The sequence below is a fragment of the Pelophylax lessonae genome (genome assembly GCF_965119305.1).
Source record: "Pelophylax lessonae genome assembly, chromosome: 10".
NCBI lineage: Eukaryota > Metazoa > Chordata > Amphibia > Anura > Ranidae > Pelophylax > Pelophylax lessonae.
The window spans coordinates 99,619,565-99,638,501 of record NC_138777.1 but is presented as its reverse complement, the minus strand read 5'-3'; the positions used below and the strand labels follow the sequence as shown (position 1 = coordinate 99,638,501).

General features: G+C 43.0%; 1 protein-coding gene across 1 annotated transcript in view; it reads left to right on the top strand.

Annotated features, from left to right (window-relative positions):
* Positions 1-18,937, top strand: part of RBL2 (RB transcriptional corepressor like 2) — a 172,251-nt gene that overhangs the window by 120,621 nt on the left and 32,693 nt on the right. Inside the window, exons 10-13 of the mRNA XM_082270915.1 lie at positions 2,939-3,048; positions 12,905-13,008; positions 15,374-15,511; positions 17,361-17,525. Of these exons, the coding sequence (XP_082127041.1) occupies positions 2,939-3,048; positions 12,905-13,008; positions 15,374-15,511; positions 17,361-17,525 (517 nt within the window). The remainder of the gene's footprint in view (positions 1-2,938; positions 3,049-12,904; positions 13,009-15,373; positions 15,512-17,360; positions 17,526-18,937) is intronic.

Sequence of the window (18,937 nt, the reverse complement as noted above, 5' to 3'; positions counted from 1 at the left end):
GTCTTCATTGTTGACTTGCATGCGAACTCTAGGCCTGATGGTGTCTACCTTCGGGCGGTTCAGTTTGCTCAGTTCCACACGAGACCTTGGCAAAGGGGTATTCTTGTCAAGTGGAACAAGGATCCAATCTGATTCGGTTAAGTCAAAACGCAAGAAGTGCTCTTCTGTGGTGGCTCTGTTCCTTGGCAAGTCCTTCCTTCCATTGTGTTGGTCATGGTATTTATGGATGCCTGCCTCTCCGGCTGGGGAGGGGGAGTACTTGGAAAGCTATGTGTCCAGGGGACCTGGACTCTGAAAGAGTCCAGACTTCCGATCAATAATCTGGAACTCAGACCGATAAAGCTTTGCTTGAGTCACTGGGCAAATCGTCTGCAGAGTTGTCCAGTTCGGATTCAATCAGACAATGCCATGTTTACGTGAGTCATCAAGGGGGCACTGGAGTGGAGAACTGGCAGGTGGATTACTTGAGTCGTTAGGTGTTGGATCAGGGGGACACCCGATGTAGACCTGTTAGTTTCTCAGTTCAACAAGAAGGTACAGAGGTTTGTAGCCAGGTCTCGGGATCCTCTGGCTGACGCCACAGACGCACTGGTGACTCCTTGCGGTCAGCATCGGCAGATCTATTATGCATTTCCTCTGCTGAAACTTCTGCCGAGGCTTCTGCGCTGAATAGAGGTGGAAGGGATTCCGGTCGTTCTGGTGGCATCAGACTGGCCTCGCCGGTCTTGGTATGTAGATCTGGTAAGGTTGGTTGCCGATGCTTCTTGGAGACTTCCTCTCAGGGAAGATCTGTTGTCTCAAGGGCCGATCTTCCATCCTGCTTTACAGCCGCTGGCTATAATGGTATGGCTGTTGAATGCCAAGTATTGAAGGATAGGGGCCTTTCTGACTCAGTGATTCCTACACTGTTAAAGGCTAAGAAAATCGACCTCCAGGAAGATTTATCATTGTACGTGGGAACCCTACATCTCATGCTGTGAATTGATTAAGGTGCATCCACGCTCCTTTTCAGTGGCTAGGATATTTTATCCAGGGAGTTTGTCGTGTGGCTCCTCTGATACGGTCCCCGTTACCTTCATAGGATCTTAACTTGGTACTGTCTATTCTTCAAAAACCTCCCTTTGAAAACTTAGGGAGATTCCTCTGCTTACACTGTCACAGAAGGTAGCCTTTTTAGTGGCTATTACCTCTGCCCACAGAGTGTCTGAATTGGTGGTGCTGTCTTGCTGTTCTCCTTCTCTGGTGGTCCACAGAGATTAGGTGGTACTTCGACCTAATCAGTCGTTTCTTCCTAAGGTGGTTTCTGATTTTCATTGAATGAAGATATTGTACTGCCTTCACTCTGTCCTAAGCCCAAGCATCCCAAGGAAGTCCCTTGCATTCTTTGGCTGTGGTTCGGGCAATTAGGGTTTGCCTGGCGGTTACTGAGTCTTTCAGGAAATCAGACTCTCTTTTTGTCCTCATGGAAGGACCTCGGAAGGGATTGGCTGCGTCTGCTGCGACCATATCCACATAGATCAGGCAAACTGTGGTACAGGCTTATTCAATTAAGGGTCAGGTTCCACTTTACCCTGTGAAGGTGCATTCTGCTAAGGTGCTGAGTGCCTCTTGGGCCTTTCGCCATCAGGCGTCAGTAATGCATGTTTGCAAAGTGGCAACCTGGTCATCTGTGCACACCTTCACTAAATTCTACTAAGTAGATGTGTTGGCATCCTCGGATGCTTCTTTTTGGCAGCAAGGTTTTGCAGGCTGCTGTTTAAAAGAGCATTTTTTTCTCTTTGAGGGTGTATGTTGTTCCTAGGTGAGCTCCAGTTGTTTCCTGGTTGAGCTATATGTTACCTAATTGGCTAAGTTTAGCCTTTGGGGAATTGCGTTTTCTCTCTGCGTTGTTTTCCCACCCATCATGCAAATACTACTTTGGGACGTCCCAATGGTTAAGAAGAATATGGAGCTGTGTCTGTCAATGAGCGATAGAGAAAACTGGATTTTTGACTTACCGTAAAATCCTTTTCTCTGGAGTTCATTGACAGACGCAAACCCACCCCTCTATTTCTGAGTGGGTTGGGTTTTTTACTTCTGACACTGCTTGCAACAAAACTAAATCCTATAGCAGAGTGAGTGGGTGTTTGCCTGCAGGGACTGCCCCATAGGCGTGGTAACATTTTTTTCCTGACTAGTGTCCTACTCCTGTAGCAGGCAGCATAACCCAATGGTTAAGAAGAATATGGAACTGTGTCTGTCAATGAACTTCAGAGAAAACGAGTTTACGGTAAGTCAAAAATCCATTTTTTTACACTGACTCTTTACATATTTATTATGTACACATCCCTTGTGACAACAGTCATAAGTGACCGGTCATCTTTACTGAGACATGGGGGGTCTATCAGACCCCATATGTCTCCTCTGCTCTTAACTGCATCAGATCAGACCAAGATCGGGCAGATCCGATGCTTGTACCAGCTAGTAAATGCTTGGAAAAACACAGGTCACTTCCGGTTCCTAATACCTTAGAGGTGATTGGAGATGGCCTCTGCTTTAGCCCCAGGCTCCCTGATCACACAGGAGAGCCCAGAGTGGCACCGCGGGGGGGGGGGGGGGGTTGCCTGTAGCTGCAGGTACATCTTATGGGAAGGAAGTGGTTAAGTAACGTCAACCTTTTATGCAGCAGCAATCTAAGGTCCCCTACCTCATTGCATACATACACAAATAAAGGCCAGTTTTAGATAGGAGGAAGTCAACTTACCAGCATGCCTCTGGAGCGTAGGAGGAAACCAGAGAACCCTCTAGGACTGCAAGGCAGAAGTGCTAACCACTAAGCTACAGTGCTGCCGTATACAGGCAGCTCAGAATATGCAAGTCTTTAAATAGGCCCCGTTTGTGAAAGGGGCAACTCTGAATGTATTTAAATTAATTCATTTTTTGTTTTTTGTTTTTACAGATCCTGCTCTAGGAACCCCTCACAGATGATATCAAAATGTGTGAAAGATATGTTTGACGTGTTTTGTGAACATGCTGTGTCTGATGGAGGAGAGACTCAGTACTGCAAAGGTTTGCCATATTGTTTACATGCTGTTTGTCTAAATGCAGACATTCTTATGACAGGCATACGGTATTTGCACCTGGTGGACATCCATTCTGCAGGATGGGAAAAAAGAGAATGCCAGAAATAGGAAAATGTCTAACAACAGATCACAGTTCTATTTCCCCCTTTTCCCTCAGCAAACCAGTAGTGAGACCAGAGTTGTATTACAATTTACACCCCATAAAAATTTTGATATCCTTTCCTTATTAATACAGTACTTTGCAGAAGTATTTTGCACCTTCAAAGTCAAAGGCATGTTGTGTACATCATATAGTACAAAGCCCCCCCCCCCAAAAAAAAAATCAATTTTAATTCCACGCTGTAATGCAACATAGCAAAAAAAACGAAAAACAAGAGGGGTGAATACTTTCGTAAGGCACCGTATTAGGCAGCATCTTAATGACACGATCGCTTCCGTAGCACAGGTACATGCTATTTGAATGGCCTGCAGAGTGTGCAGTAAAACTGTTTTGAATTTATGGTTTATTAATTGTCAAAGTGTAATGTGGAGACAGCCATGTCCTGCAGTGTACAGAATTTTTTTTTAGAAAGGGGACGCGTACCGCCATGTGGCCTGTAGGAATGTCATGTGACAGGAAGAAGTGTTTTCATCAACGAAAACATTTTCGTTAACATTTTCATCAGCAGCCTTTTTACAGTGACGAAAGTGAAAAGTACACCACATTTTTGTACACTGAGGAAAATTATGACAAGGTCAATTACGTTTCGAAAACTAAACAAAATTGTGAGGCAGGGACGTTTACCCTCATGAACTTCCGGTTTCCACTGAACTCCTGCGTCCGCTCCCAGCAAGCAAGTGACTCGAGTCCGTAGCATGCTTCGCTTAGCAGACTGTGCAGCCCAGCATTACAGGGCCTCCGAGTTCTCAGACGACCATCCAGAGCAGCAATGTGCATTACAGGCCTCTGGACGAGAGTCCCACTCCAGAGCAGAGTGCCCTGTGAGTGTGTACATTACAATTACAAGCCTCCCCTCAGACCACTGTCCGTCCAGAGCACTGTGTGTGTGCATTACAAGTCTTCTCTGACCACCCGCATCCAGAGCACTGTGCATTATAGGCCATCCCTCAGACTTGATACCACCATCCCAGAGATCTGTGCATTACAGGCCTCCCCTCAGACCACCATCCAGAGCACTGTGCAGCTTTACATGCCTTCTCAGACCACAGTCCAGAGCACTGTATAGCATTACAGGCATCTCAGACCCCCATCCAGAGCATTGTTCAGCATTACAGGCCTCCTCAGACTACTGTCCAGAGCACTGTGCAGCATTACAGGCCTTTTCAGACCACCATCCAGGGCACTGTGTGAAATGCATTACAGACCTCCTCTTCAGACTGTCCATGTCCAGAGCACTGTGCAGAATTACAGGCCTCCTCAGACCGCCCAGATTGGCTAAATCTGTATCTGTGAGTTTGTTCAAGCCTTAATAACATGATATTACATTTTTTTTCTAAAGTGGGTTTTGAGTCACACGACCTATGAAAACACACCATAAGCACAGTAAAATCGTGGTAAAATCGCTGTAAAATTGCTGCGTTTTCAGGCACCATTATCTGCACCATTTTTGGCTGGTATGTTTTGACCGCCGAAATTTCGGTGCATCTCTAATAAAGACAATATTACCCTTTTATAAATGTACCCCTAAATATTGTCTTTTAGTAAGGCAATGAAGAGCAAATCTGCATTATAAAAAAAAATATTTACAAAAATTCTTCCATAAAAAATAAAAATCAGTCTCCTAAGTGAGAGTAAACATCCAACAAAGCATAAATCAACTTTAAAGCCATAAAAATAATGCATACATTGAAATTACCATTTTTAAAAAGATTTCCAGGTATGGTATTTTTTTTAGTGACATTGGTTGAGCTTGGACTAATGTAACGATGCACATATCATACCTGTGGGATCCCTCTAGAAGCTGGAAACCAGATCCCTCTAGAACCTGGAAACCAATATAGTAGACACTGCTACCCCAGTGATCTCCACTTGCTTCTGGGTCCCATGCTGAGTGGCAGCCTTGCAGCATTCTGATCGCAGGAATTCGGCCGCTTGGCACAGGCGCCATGCAGAAAATGCTGTGCATTTTCTCAGTGATTGCAAATCATCTAATGATTGGATGAGGTGAAGAGGTGGACAATAATGTCACATTTGCCACCTCATCCAATCAGAAAATGGTTTGCATTCCTAGTGAAAATGCAAAGCATTTTCTGAGTGGGGCCTGTGCTAAGCCGCCAACCTCCTGTGCTCAGAATGCAGCATGGCAGCCTCAGCGGCACGGGACATGAAAGCTAGTACAGATAACTGGGGTAGCAGTGTCTATTACAGTGATTTCCAGCTTCTAGAGGGATGCCACAGATATGATATATGCATTGGTCCAAGCAGGGTCAATGTAATTGTGTGTAAATGCTATATCTGAAATTCAGCTTGAACCACTTTTAGACCAGGCATTTTCTGGCACTTTTTGTTAATACGTTGAAATCAGTATTTTTTTGCATTACTTATAACCCCCAAACAATATACATTTTTTTTAGCGGAGACCATAGGGAATAAAATTTTATGTCACACTGTATTTGCGCATCGGCTTTGCAAACACATTTTTTTTTGGAATGTAACATGTTTTAATTTAAAAACGAAAAAAAAAAAAAAAACAATATATACCCTCATTTTTTTGTTACGCCAAGTAAATAAATACCTAACATATTGTTTTTTATTTTGGTTGCACTAGATGGTTTCTTTTTTTCAGCCAGACTAACTATGTAACATTTCACGTTTTAAAATTGCTCATGCTCGTGGAATGGTGACAAACTACGGTACTTAAAACTCTCCATAGGTAATGCTTTAAACACCTTTACAGGTTACCTGTTTAGAGTAAGGGTCCTTTCACACGGGCTGTCCGATCAGGTCCGCCTGTCAGTTTTTCAGGTGGACCTGATCAGACCCACCAGTCTCCTCTATGGAGCGGCGGATGTCAGAGGACCCGCCGCCATCTGATCCAATCCTGCCCGCAAAAAAAACAGATGGATGGTGGTCCTATTTCCATCCGTCCATCGGATCGGATGGAAATGGATAGGCAGTCCATTTCAATCTGATTTCCCCATAGAGGTGGATCTGTGTCCTTGTTCACTCTGCACAGCAGAGAGGGCACGGACCTTTCATCCACTTGCTCAGCGAGAATCAGTGGAATGATCCCCTGCTGAGCAAGCGGAAACCGCTACACGGAGGCGCCCGTGTGAAAGGGGTCCTACAGAGGAGATCTAGCACTAGAATTATTGCTCTCACTCTAATGTTCATGGTAATACCTCACAAAGTGTGGTGCTTTGCAGGATGAGAGACATATATATATATATATATATATATATATATATATATATATATATATATATTATAAAAGCAGTACACTTTACACATATTACACATAGTTAGGCACATATTTAACCCCTTGCTTGCCCTGGATGTTAACCCCTTCCCAGCCAGTGTCATTAGTACAGTGACAGTGTATAATATTATCACTGATCACTGTACTAATGTCACTGAATATGTCATTGCCAATTAGTCAGTATCTCCCAGCGTCTGTTAGTGTTAGATTGTCTGCCGCAAGTATCTGATCGCCGCCTTTATTCGTTTAAAAACAAAAATCCAGTATATATACCATAGTTTGTAGATGCTATAACTTTCTTGCAAACCAGTCAATATACACTTATTGGTATTTTTATTTTTTATTTGCCAAAGACATGTAGCAGAATATATTTTAGCCAAAATTTTTGAAGAAATTCGATTTTTAAATGTTTTTTATTAGATATGTTTTGTAACTGAAAGTAAAACATTTTTTTTCTCTTCCGTTCATTGACAGATACAGCTCCATATTCTTCACCATAGGGTTGTGCTGCCCTCCACAGGAGTAGGACTAGGCAGACAACACAAAAGTTTGGCTACGCCCTGTGGGCTGTCCTCAGCTGGCAAACCCCCCTCTCTACTTAGAGATACTCAGTGTTTCTTTTTTTTTGTTTGTCTATTTTTTTGCTGTTTGTTTTTGGATCCTATTTTTTTCCTCTGGAGATCTTCTAGCAACTGCCGGGCTGAGCGAAGGGCTGAACTATTGCAGTTCCAGTGGCCCCCTCACCCTGGCCAGTGAGCGCGTGCAGACTGTAGCTCCGCACGTCTTTTTGGATGGTGGTGGCGTTCCTGCATCCTGGGGGGTTCCCTTGCTTCTTTAGACGTCAGGGATGCCTACCTGGACATTCCTATTTGCACCCGGCATCATTGTTTCCTCTGCTTCATTCTGAGATGGAGCACTATCAGTTTGTGGCGTTACCCTTTGGTCTAGCCTTCACTCCTCTGTTCCTCACGAAAGTGTTGGCCCCAGTCTTCGCGTTGCTGCGTCAGCGGGGGATTGCTGTGCTGGGATACCTGGAGGACCTCCTCTTGCGAGCAGAGTCTCCGTTGGCTCTGAAGGCCGATGTGGAAATTACTTTTCAGACTTTGCGGGAGATTGGGTGGCTTCTGAATTTTAGAAGTTTGCCCTGGTTCTTACCAGGAGATTGGTTTATTTTGGGCTGACTGACTAAGGATTCAACTATAGCCAGAGTGTTCCTTCCTCTGGGAAAGTTGCAGAAGTTGCATTCTGTGATTCAACTGTTGGCCCACAAGTGGCTTGCCTTCAGGCATGTATGCGAGTGTTGGGGCCTGATGGTGTCCACCTTTGAGGCAGTTCTACATGAGACTCCTACAAACAAGATTCTGGTCAAATGGGACAAGTGTCCCAAGTCACTGGACAATGTGATTTGTCTGAGTCGGGCGACAAAGAGTTCTCTGGTCTGGTGACTGCTCTCCCCAACCTTGCTACAGGGCAAGCCCTTTCTCCCCTTGTACTGGACAGTGGTGAGGACAGATGCCAGCCTGTCCGGTTGGGAAGGGGTCCTGGGGCTGAACTCGACCTAGGGTTATTGGTCGCTGGAAGAGTCTAGATTGCCCATCCATGTCTTGGAACTTTGAGCAGTCAGGATCATTAGGCGGAGCGGCTCCTGGAGCTCCCAGTGCGGATTCAGTCAGACAACGCCACAGCCTTGGCTTTGTGAATCACCAGGGGGGGGGGCACAAGGAGTGTGTTAGCAGCCCTTGAGGTGTCCGGAATTCTCTGGTGGGCAGATCGTTCTTGCCCTCTCCACCATGCACTTTTCCGGCATGGAAAATTGGCAGGCAGATTACCTCAGCTGTCAGGAGTTGGACCAGGGGAAATGGTCCCTTCATCCAGACATGTTTCATCAGCTATGTCTGCGGTGGGGCACCCCGAGGTGGCTCTGTTGGCGTCTTGGCTCCATGGAAAGGTGCTGTGGTTCGTGGCCAGGTCGCAAGATCCTCTGGCAGGCACCACGGATGCTCTGGTGGCTCCATGGAGCCAGTACATCTGATTTACGCCTTCCTTTGCTCCAGCTTCTTCTGCGACTTCTACACAGGGTCAATGGACAAAGGGATTCCGGTCATTCTGGTGGCTCTGGACTGGCCTTGCCAGTCTTGGTACGCCGACCTGGTGCGACTGGTTGCCAACATCCCCTGGGGGCTTCCTCTTAGGGATGATCTGTTGTCTCAAGGGCCGATCTTCCATCCTGTTTTACAGTCGCTGGCTTTGACGGCCTAGCTGTTGAGAGCCAGGTGCTGAAGGACAGGGGCTTGTCTGGCTCGGTGATTCCAACCATGCTAAAGGCAAGGAAATCTACTACATCTCGAAAGCTTTATCATCGGATGTGGAAGACGAACATTTCCTTGTGTCCGGTTCACGGAGTCCATCCTCATTCCATTTTGGTGGCTCAGATTCTGGTCTTTCTTTAAGGGGTTGAATAAGGAACTGGCCTTCAGCACAGTGAAAGGCCAAGTGTCTGCCTCAGCAGTCTTTTTTTTCTAAAGACCTTTGGTTTCCCATTCATTGGGGCGTACATACCTTCAGGGGGTTAATCATTTTACTCTACCTGGACTTTCCCCTCTGTCACCATGGGATTTTAACCTGGTTCTGTCGGTTTTTCAAAATCTCCCTTTGAAAACATACAGGGGATCCCTTTCCTTACGCTCTCACAAAAGGTGGCTTTTTTGGTGGCTATCACCTCTGCTCGCAGGGTGTCAGAGTTGGCGGCTTTGTCTTGTCGTTCTCTCTATCTGGTGGCTCACTGGGATATGTTGTTCCTTTGACTACGGCCGTCGTTCCTCCCAAGGGTTGTCTCTTTTCCATTTAAATTAGGACATTGTGCTGCCATCCTTGTGTCCCAGGCTGGCCCATCCCAGGGTAATTGCCTTTTATACTCTGGATGATGTTCGAGCTATTTGTCAACCACTGAGCCCCTTCGGGGGGTCAGACTCACTCTTTGTGATTACGGATGGGCCGCGGATGGGGATTCCTGCTTCCTCTGCTACCTTTTCCAGATGAATTAGACAGGCGGTGACCCACCGTATTCACTTACGGGTCAGGTTCCCCCCTTTCCCTGTGATGACACATTCTACTCAGGCACTTAATGCTCCTTGGGCCTTCTGCCATCAGGCGCCAGTGGCGCAGGTGTGCATGGCAGCCACTTGGTCGTCGGTGCGTACTTTTTCGAAGTTTTACAACATGGATGTTTTGGCATCTGCGGTTGCCTCCTTTGGCTGCTAAGTTGTTTTCTCCCTCTTGAGGGTGTATTTCAGGTTGGGCTCCTGTTCTAGTTGAGCTACTATTACCTGGATTGACTTGTGTTTAGCCTTGGGTTTGTTATTCCCACCCCTCATGTTCAGCACTGCTTTGGGACATCCCTATGGTGAAGAATATGGAGCTGTCTGTCAATGAACAGAAGAGAAAATAGGATTTTTGTGTACCTTAAAATCCTTTTCTCTGAGTTAATTGACCAACACAGCACCCACCCTTCTAAGGAGTTTTTATGCTTCTGTTACTGCTTGTTACAAAACGGAGTATCTCTAAGCAGAGAGAGGGGTTATGCCAGCTGAGGAGGGCCCACAGGGCATAACCAAGCTTTTGTGTTGTCTGCCTAGTCCTACTCCTGTAGAGGGCAACATAACCCTACGATGAAGAATATGGAGCTTTGTCTGTCAATGAAGGATTTTACGGTGAGTACAAAAATCCTATTTTTTCTAAATTTTCAGTCTTTTTTTCATTTATATTGTAATAAAAAAAAACTCAGTGGTGATCAAATACCATCAAAAGAAAGCTTTATTTGTATGAAAAAATAAAACCAATTTTGTTTAGGTTAAGCATAGCATGTCCACGTAATTACCAGTTAAAGTAGCTCAGTGCAAAAAATGGCCTGGTAATGAAGGGGGTAAAAGATTTTATATAATTAAAACATTGTAAAACATATAAACTATGAAAAAAAATATATAAAATTGATGTTGAATAATTACTTTGTCGTTGCATCCAAGCATTCGCAATTCAAGTCATGTGCCATGACCTCTGACAGGTTTTGGTGGGGATTTCTAGCTTTGGAGTCTGCAGTTAATCAATTAAATTGACTTAAGGAAACCTCCTCTTGTCTTTAGATTATGGAGCAAATCAATATACACATGCTTTACCTCCTTTCAAGTAATTCTATCCAAATGAAATTGTTTAGATTAGAAAGAAGACAGACTGGGCATTTGTAGCCTCAAAGGAAAGGAATTTGGAAGTTCCCTAAAGAATTACCCAGATATCTTGTGGATTATAAGGAAGACTTGGCACAGATCAAATGATTTCCTCTACATGTGCTACATGGAAATAAAATTATACTATACATTGCAGGATTTGATTGATAGAATCGGAGCCCCGTCTAGTATACAGTCTATGCAATATAATCTTGGGAAGATTGCTGATTTTTAAAAAAATGTATCTAAATATACTTTATTTATGTGTTTTCTCTGTTGATTTTTGTTTTTTGCTGGATTTGTACTTAATGAGTGTTAAAGAGTGTTAAAGAGGAGAAAGGAGGAAGAGCACAGTGACCTGTTGCAGTAGAATTTCAGATTTATTAAGATAATAAAACCAATTTTGCACTCACAATGTACTTTCACTATAGATGTATAGATTTTTGACACATTATTTTATGATACAGTAAATACACTAGATTTACAGTTAAACCTCCAGGCAAACCGCAAAACAAACAGATGAAATGCATGTATGAGGGCTGTTTCATCTACCAAACAATTTGTATTTTTGTCCATCCAACCTGGAGATTTACACAACTCTGCCACACAGCACACCCCTGTCTAGCAGGGGAGGAGACCTGATTCTTCTCCATTGCAGTATTACTTCTACTAACAGGTATCATCCCCAGATCAACCCTGTGACAGGACAGTGAAAAGAAAAGCAGCACACTGATGGGCACACCTCACTGCTACGCTGTGCTTTCCTTCTGTCAACATGCTACTCGCACTGCAGCTAACCTTATTGGTTTCTTGTGCTGCTTCTCCCACCCCCTTAGTGAGCTCTGCTGTACAGACCGTGAAATACTGATACCAAGTCATATTCAGTTGCTTAAACTGCCAGCATTGAAAAATGCATTTAACATTATATTAGGATTTTCAAAGCTGTGCTTATTCGTGTCTTTTAAAACAGTTGGAGTTTAGTTGTATTTTAGCTGGCATCAGTATTGAGTAACACAGGGGAGCATAAAATGGTGAAAATTGGAAAGAAAAAATGCCTATTGGCTTTACTGGCAATAGCTGGTTGGGTGTGCTATTGTGAAAACCAATAATAAACAATGCTTTTTGGAGCCACATCATGAGTTTCATTGAATGCAAAGAATTAATACAATAGAAACGATGGGGGGGATTCAGTAAAGCATTTGCACCACTTTTCCTAGTGATATGGCTATTTAAAAAGTTCAGATTCAGGTTCACGTAAGCTCTGCTGCCAGGTTTGGTAGTCCTACGAAATTGTACAACAGATTCAGGTTGTTCTTCATAGTGCTACTTTTACAAAGTGGTGCTTTGGCTGTGCAGCAGATTCAAACACAATCACCTCCACTTTGTATCTCCACTCTGGAGATAATTAAGACTGACTCAAAAGTGGTGTACAGAGACAGGTGCAATGCCTGTCTCTGTACACTGTGTAGCAACCGCTACCCCCTCATTTGTTGCTGGTTTTCAAGGACACAGTTGTCTTTGCAGGCTTGAACAACCAGTGATTTCTGCTTTCTCCTTTGCGACTGACAGTAAGCAGTGGATAGATTCTTTAGCCAATAGCAAGCTGTCTATTGGCTATGAAATCTGCCTGCTGTCAGTCACAAAGAGAGAGAGGACGTGATGGGGAACAAGTGTCTCTGAAATCCCTGCCAGGCTCTGCCCACCCAGCAATCAACTCCTCAGCCACTGAGCTGTCTGTGTGACACCTGCTGTAGCAGGGAGGGGACTCCTTATGGACACTTCAATCTCAGTGCACCTCTACATGACAAATATTGGTGCTTGCCACAAGGTCATCTGCCTGTTTCCAACGCGTAAATTAATTTGAGGCAAGCATCGACATTTAAGGTGCGGAGGCGTGTTGTAGAAACTGTTAATGTAATGTAATGTAGGAAGAGTATTAATGGGTCCTAACTGGTACAGCTACTATATATTTAGAGACATTTGGGTGTGAAATTGCATTAATAAATGTATTGGGGAGTAAAGTTAATAAAAATGCTATTTTTCACATATAAATAAATTCCCTAAAAAAAATTTCTGCCGGAGTTGGGAGACACAAAGAGCACAACGTTTGGGGATTTGTGAAAAAACTAGTTGAAGCACTTATATTTTGTTACCATGTACAGAATTACTGCACCATAGTGACTTGTGTTCAAATATTTTCCAGACATTGCAAAGAAATACTTCAGGCTGGCAGAGGTGCTATATTACAAAGTTCTGGAATCCATTATTGAGCAGGAGAAGAAACGGCTGGGTGATGTGGATCTCTCTGTAAGGAAATATGACTTTTTTTTTTATTATTGATTTCCTGTAAGAAGTACTACTTCTAATGTTCATTTGTTTAACCCCTTCTCTCCCAAGGTACATTTATAAATGTAATTAATATAATCCTACGAGCAGCCAAAATGAAACTTATTGCTGCAAGCACGCCACTATCTCATAAGTGTAATCACAATTCATCCAAACAATGCTGCGCCTAGTGACGAAATCTTGCGGTATTTACAGACCGGTACCGGCACCAGCTGTTCTCAGAGATGTATTGCATTCAGTCCGCGCTCCGCCCCGCCTCCTCTCAGTGAGCGGGGACTGAAAGCATTACATTTCGTAGAGCTCACTGAGAGGAGGCGGGGCGGAGCATGGACTGAATGCAATACAACCCTAAGAACAGCTGGTGCCAGTCTGGAAATAACGTGAGATTTCGTCACTAGGTGATTCGCAAGGGCTGCTGGGATGCATGATGCCGCTATCCCAGGAGCCCTTGCGAATCGCCAAGTGACGTAATCGCCTATAGGCAGCAGGACCCGGAAGTGCGGATGAATAAAGAAGAAAAACGGTATTTCCTTACAAAAAAGAAAAAAATAGTTTGCATTGGTAAAAACATATTTAAATGGGATTACATACATCTCAACTTATTAAAACGGGTGGAACTCCGCTTTAAAAATAAATGATAAGATAAATCACATGTATAATTATATCAAAATGTAACAGTGCTATACCACAAAATGTGAAGAAATGATCAAATATGTTATATATACAAATATATATAACCGTACTTAAAAGTCCATAATGTGCAGTAAAGAAAATCCAAATTAATATAAAGTGCTGCCATAATAAGCTCTTCAAAGTTGCCAATAGTGCTGTAAACATGCAGAAATAAAGCCGCAAATAGGTGATCCAAAGTAACGATGTGCTGTAACAGGTGCCTCAGTGAAAATTGCACCTGTATGTGCACCCTCTTGTGGTTGGGTCCTCACCTCAATGCATGCGACCTCTGGTGCCACATTTGGCACCTTTCAGGGGGGAGGGGGGAACGGGTACTTGTTTTTGACAGGTACCCTTCCCCATTTCTGGGACAATTCATTGCGGCCGTCCGTCCCGGAAGTTCAGCCCCCTCCTCCTTCCCCGCCTCCGAGCCAATAGAAATGCGCAGCGTGCTATGCGCATGCACAGTAGGGACCCGGCCGTGAAGCCTTGCCGGCAATGGCGGCGGCAGCACCCAACAGCCGATGGAAACATCAGCTGCGGTGCTGAAATCGCTGGACTCCAGGACAGGTAAGTGTCCTAATATTAAAAGTCAGCAGCTACAGTATTTGTAGCTGCTGACTTTTAATTTTTGGAGGGGAAGGCAGGACTCCACTTTAATGGACTGCAAGGGCGCTGATGAGTGCTCTCGTAGTTCACTTACAAGCCCTGCAGCTTGTAAACAGTCAGCCTGTATTGTAGGTACGGGCTGAAAGCTACAGTGCTTGTATTCAGGATCCTGACATTGCACCCCTAAATCCACTGATCAGGGTTGCAATGCTTTGCAGGCTTCTGAGAGAAAATTCCTTTTTCCTGTAAAAATATGTTCATTTATTATTTCCCAAAAGGCGAACTTAGCCTAAAAATTTTTTTACTGATTCATTTAATTTTAACACAATTTGTCACTGATTTACTTTACACTGAGCACAAGGGGACTTACCTTGTATACATGCTTTCATTTATTGACCCAGAACACATATAAGGATATTAAAGTCTGACATTTTTTTTTCTTTTTTTTTTGCTACATACTTGTTCTGGGTTGATGACTCAGAAATATAGAAGGCGCGCACACCCAGGCAGGTAGTATTTACAGAATAAGCTCTGTATTTCTATAGAGACATGGGAAAAATTGTGAACGAGCAGACATCGCTATCTGTGCCCAAGGCTGACTATCTGCAGGTAATCATTACATGTGAACGTCCGTGAATAGCTGTGGGTGCTGTCAGGCTCTGATTGCAGCTAATCACATGGAACCCCGCTGAGTATCGCCGATAATCCCAAATTTCCCCAAAGGTGAAAGCTGTAAAGTTGATTGGAATCATTGTGTCTGATTGCTTCGGTTTTCTTCCCAGGATAACTTTGGTGGTGTTTTGTAGCAAGTCTCTCTCCAAAGGCTAAACAGATCAGTTACCTAATGTGACTATGAATAGGCAAGTGGCAGAAGAGTCCGCTGCCTGAGAATGGTCAGATTTTGTCTGTGCATCCAACTTTCCTTTGATACCTATGGCCTAATTGCGAACACTGTTACCCATATATTCTTTTCAATGTACCCGTATTAGTAAAGCAGATGCAGCCATTGTGAAATCACATAGCTGAAATGTTCTCCACTTTGCAGAGTATTCTGGAGCAAGAAATCTTTCACAAGTCCCTTCTGGCATGCTGCCTCGAAATTACCATCTTTTCCTACAAGCCTCCAGGCAACTTCCCTCAAATCATGGTCATGTTTGACTTGGCACCCTACCATTTCTACAAGGTACGTATGATGAATTATTGCAGACAACATCTGTTATATACCAGTCCTCCAGAATAATTCCTGCTCTTTTATATGTATTTGACAGTAACATTTACATCTTTGTAATATAAATCTTTCTTTAAATAAACCTGTCATGAGAGAAATATGGTGGACTGCTATTGCTGCTCCTTGTTTTATTATTGCTAGTTGCCTGGCTTTTATGGTGCTTTGCATCATTAAAATAAAACTGGTGTGGAGATCAGGAAAGTTGGAGAAAAGTCCTTGTTTGAATGTATGGAAGCAAGACTGTCAGCATGAAAGCCAGGTAACTAGCTTTTTCAGAAGGAAAGCGGCAGCATTGGCAGCCTCCATGTTTACGTCATGATAGCTTTTTGTAATAATGGGTATTTCAACATAATACTACAAACTAATATTTATTGGAATTGGTATGAAACACTGCAATGGCAGCTTCTTTGGGTCAGCTGTTTGAAGATTAGAGATAGTGGTCCCTCAGTGAACTCCCTGTCATGAATTGAAGGTAAAGTATAACTGAAGGCAAAACTTTTTTTAGTTTGGCTGGATGAGATCCCTGCCAGGCTTTTATTTCTCTGTTGTTACCAGAACTGTAATGGAGGGGATATCTTTCAAAGGGGAAACTGGATCTGACGACCCCGGTGACAACCAGGAATTCCCTCTTTTTGGAGGGATTTCCTCTTCTAGTTTAGCTATGGTAACTATGGGATGGAAGTGAAGTGAAATCACCCCAATGGGACACAGACAACAAAAATAAACTGACGGGGGTTATAACCTTCAGTTACTTTTTTTATTTATTTTTTGCTGCTCTAACACCCCTATTTCCCTTCCTGGCCAACATTCTTGACTATTCCCATCACTTATCCCCGGCTGGACACCTACCTGAACCTGAAAAGAAGTGGTCTGCTCATGATGATGAAGGACCTGGGCTGTGACACCTGTGTGGTGGATCACAACAGGACAACACTGGGCCAGGTGAGTATGTAAGTCAAGAACAATGCATAACAGGTTAGAGGGGGCAAAACATTAAATTTGCAGAGGGGAGTGAAGTTACTCTTTAGAGATGAATATGATTAAATGAATATGATTATGAATAAAAATGATTGCATATTTGCAACGATAAATTCTTGAAGGCTTTTACACAAAAGCGATTTAAGAGTTCTGGATCGAAAAATGTATACTGATGCGGGGTTATATATTTGTTACCAGCAGGTGTCACTGTTTCCTCATCTAATATTTGGCTTAGTGGTTGCATTGATTCTATTACTCAATACAATAGTATTCCAGATTGATTTAAATTCCAACTTTTTGGCTTCGGATAGGAGGGATTAGAATCTCAATTAAAGTGATACTAAAGGCATTTTCTTTAAATAAAATAGAGGTTATACTTACCTGCTCTGTAAAACTTTGCACATAAAGGTGGCTTTCCTCCTCTTCAGGCAGTCCACACCAGTGCTGTCAGGTCCTTCATCCTTCGGGTGCCTCCTGTAGCAAGATGGGTGCTAAGGAGGCATCCGTGCATGCGCACTCCCGTTGGGTCCAAGACATCAATAGACGGCACATGTAATCCATAGACAGCACATTTAGGTGTTGTTGATGTCTGTATCCCCGTTGAAGGGATTTTACATTACTTTCTGTCCTGATGACACCCAGACAGAAATTTTTTTTCCCAGTGGAGACACGGCAGTAAAATTGTTCCAGTTCTTTACCATTCTTTTAAGAAAGAAAAGTGACTTAAAACAAATTGAATTGCCATTAAAAATGATATTGTTTTGTGTTTGTGAATGTTATACTGTTTTGTATGTGTGAATATTTTAGAAGTGTACTGTATTTCCAGGTGATTGAACTTCTTATTAAGGCAGAAGAAGGCTTATGTCGGGAAGTGGTAAAACACCTTAACCAGATAGAGGAACAGATTCTAGAGAGCATGGCCTGGACAGAAGAATCACCTTTATGGGACAAGATTAAAGACAACGAAGGCAAAGTTCCATTGTGTGAAGAGGTATGAAGAACACTCTTCTGCAGTTTTTTTTTCTTTAACATGGGATCATGAAGCATGAAGATTGGGTATTTCTTCAGGAGATCTAATATATAAAACCAAACCTATGTTACAGTTTTAAAATACCTAGGCAATTTCTTTATCGTCTGCAGTCATGAGCTGGCCAAACACTAGTAGACATTGATATAAACATTTATACAAAAAATCTTACTACATACAATGACTTGATTTTGTTTGTTTTAAACATTTGATTTTGGAATGAATGGATATTGCATATACAGCTAGAAATTAATTTGTTCATTCTGCTCCTTTGAATTTCTTGTCACTGTGGTTGAATGTCATTTAGACCCCAATAACGATTGGAAAATCATATATATGTTCTTGTAATAAAAAATTTCTAATGAAATTCAAAAATTCTACTAACGTATGGCCAGCTTTAATCACCACAGCCTTTTCCTTGCCCACATCCCTGACAGTGGCTGATCCTCTTTTAATTCAATGGGTTTTTATTGAATTTTATCATAACGATTGCAGTACAAGTGCATGTGCATAACAGTGCATGGTTAAACAAAGCAATGCTTACTTCACTAAAGAGTTAGGCTCGGTTCTCACATATGCGATGCGGGAACCCTGCGAATCCACTGCGGGTTCCTGCATCGCATTCAAATCGCAGGCAGTTCACACTGCCATATGCAAATTGCTGGGGGTGTCAATACAAAGTTAACGACCCAGATCAGTTCGCATGTCGCGGTGGGTACTGACAGTTCGTACATGAATTGGATCTCATTGGTGCGATCCGATTCAGCTGTGGACCCAAAAAAGGGTCCTGTGCATGTTCAGTCCGAATCAGATGCGAATTCAGCCATACAATCTGTATGGAAGAATTTGCATCACACAGACATCGCATGTGATTTTCAGAGCAGTGCGCTCCAAATCACATGCGATGCCTGTCATCGCTGTAGTGTGAACCGGGGATTACTGACATAGATAAGTCTTAGTTTTGCAAGAAATAGCAATGTATGATGTATGCCATCTCAACAACAATCAGCATATATTGCCAGTTAAAGCACAGTCTTAACAAGAAATAAGTCACATACAGAGTAAACAAAAAACATTTAAGAAGTAACATGAAGGGCAACTTAGGTATGAGCTGCATTGCAGATTGAATTGCACATGATAAACATGAGCAATGAAGGTAATATAGGTCTACTTTATGTAATCTGGTATTGGTATAGCTAAGCTTCCCAGGTAGCCAAAGACTTGTGACATTTATCAGACTGAAACTGTGTATATGCAATGTTTTTCTCATATTCATAAGACAATTCAAATTGTCTTTTCACTTCTGTAATGTTAGGCGCAGCACTGGCTTTCCATTTTGTTTAGATATAGACAACCTAGCTACAAAGAGGACAAGC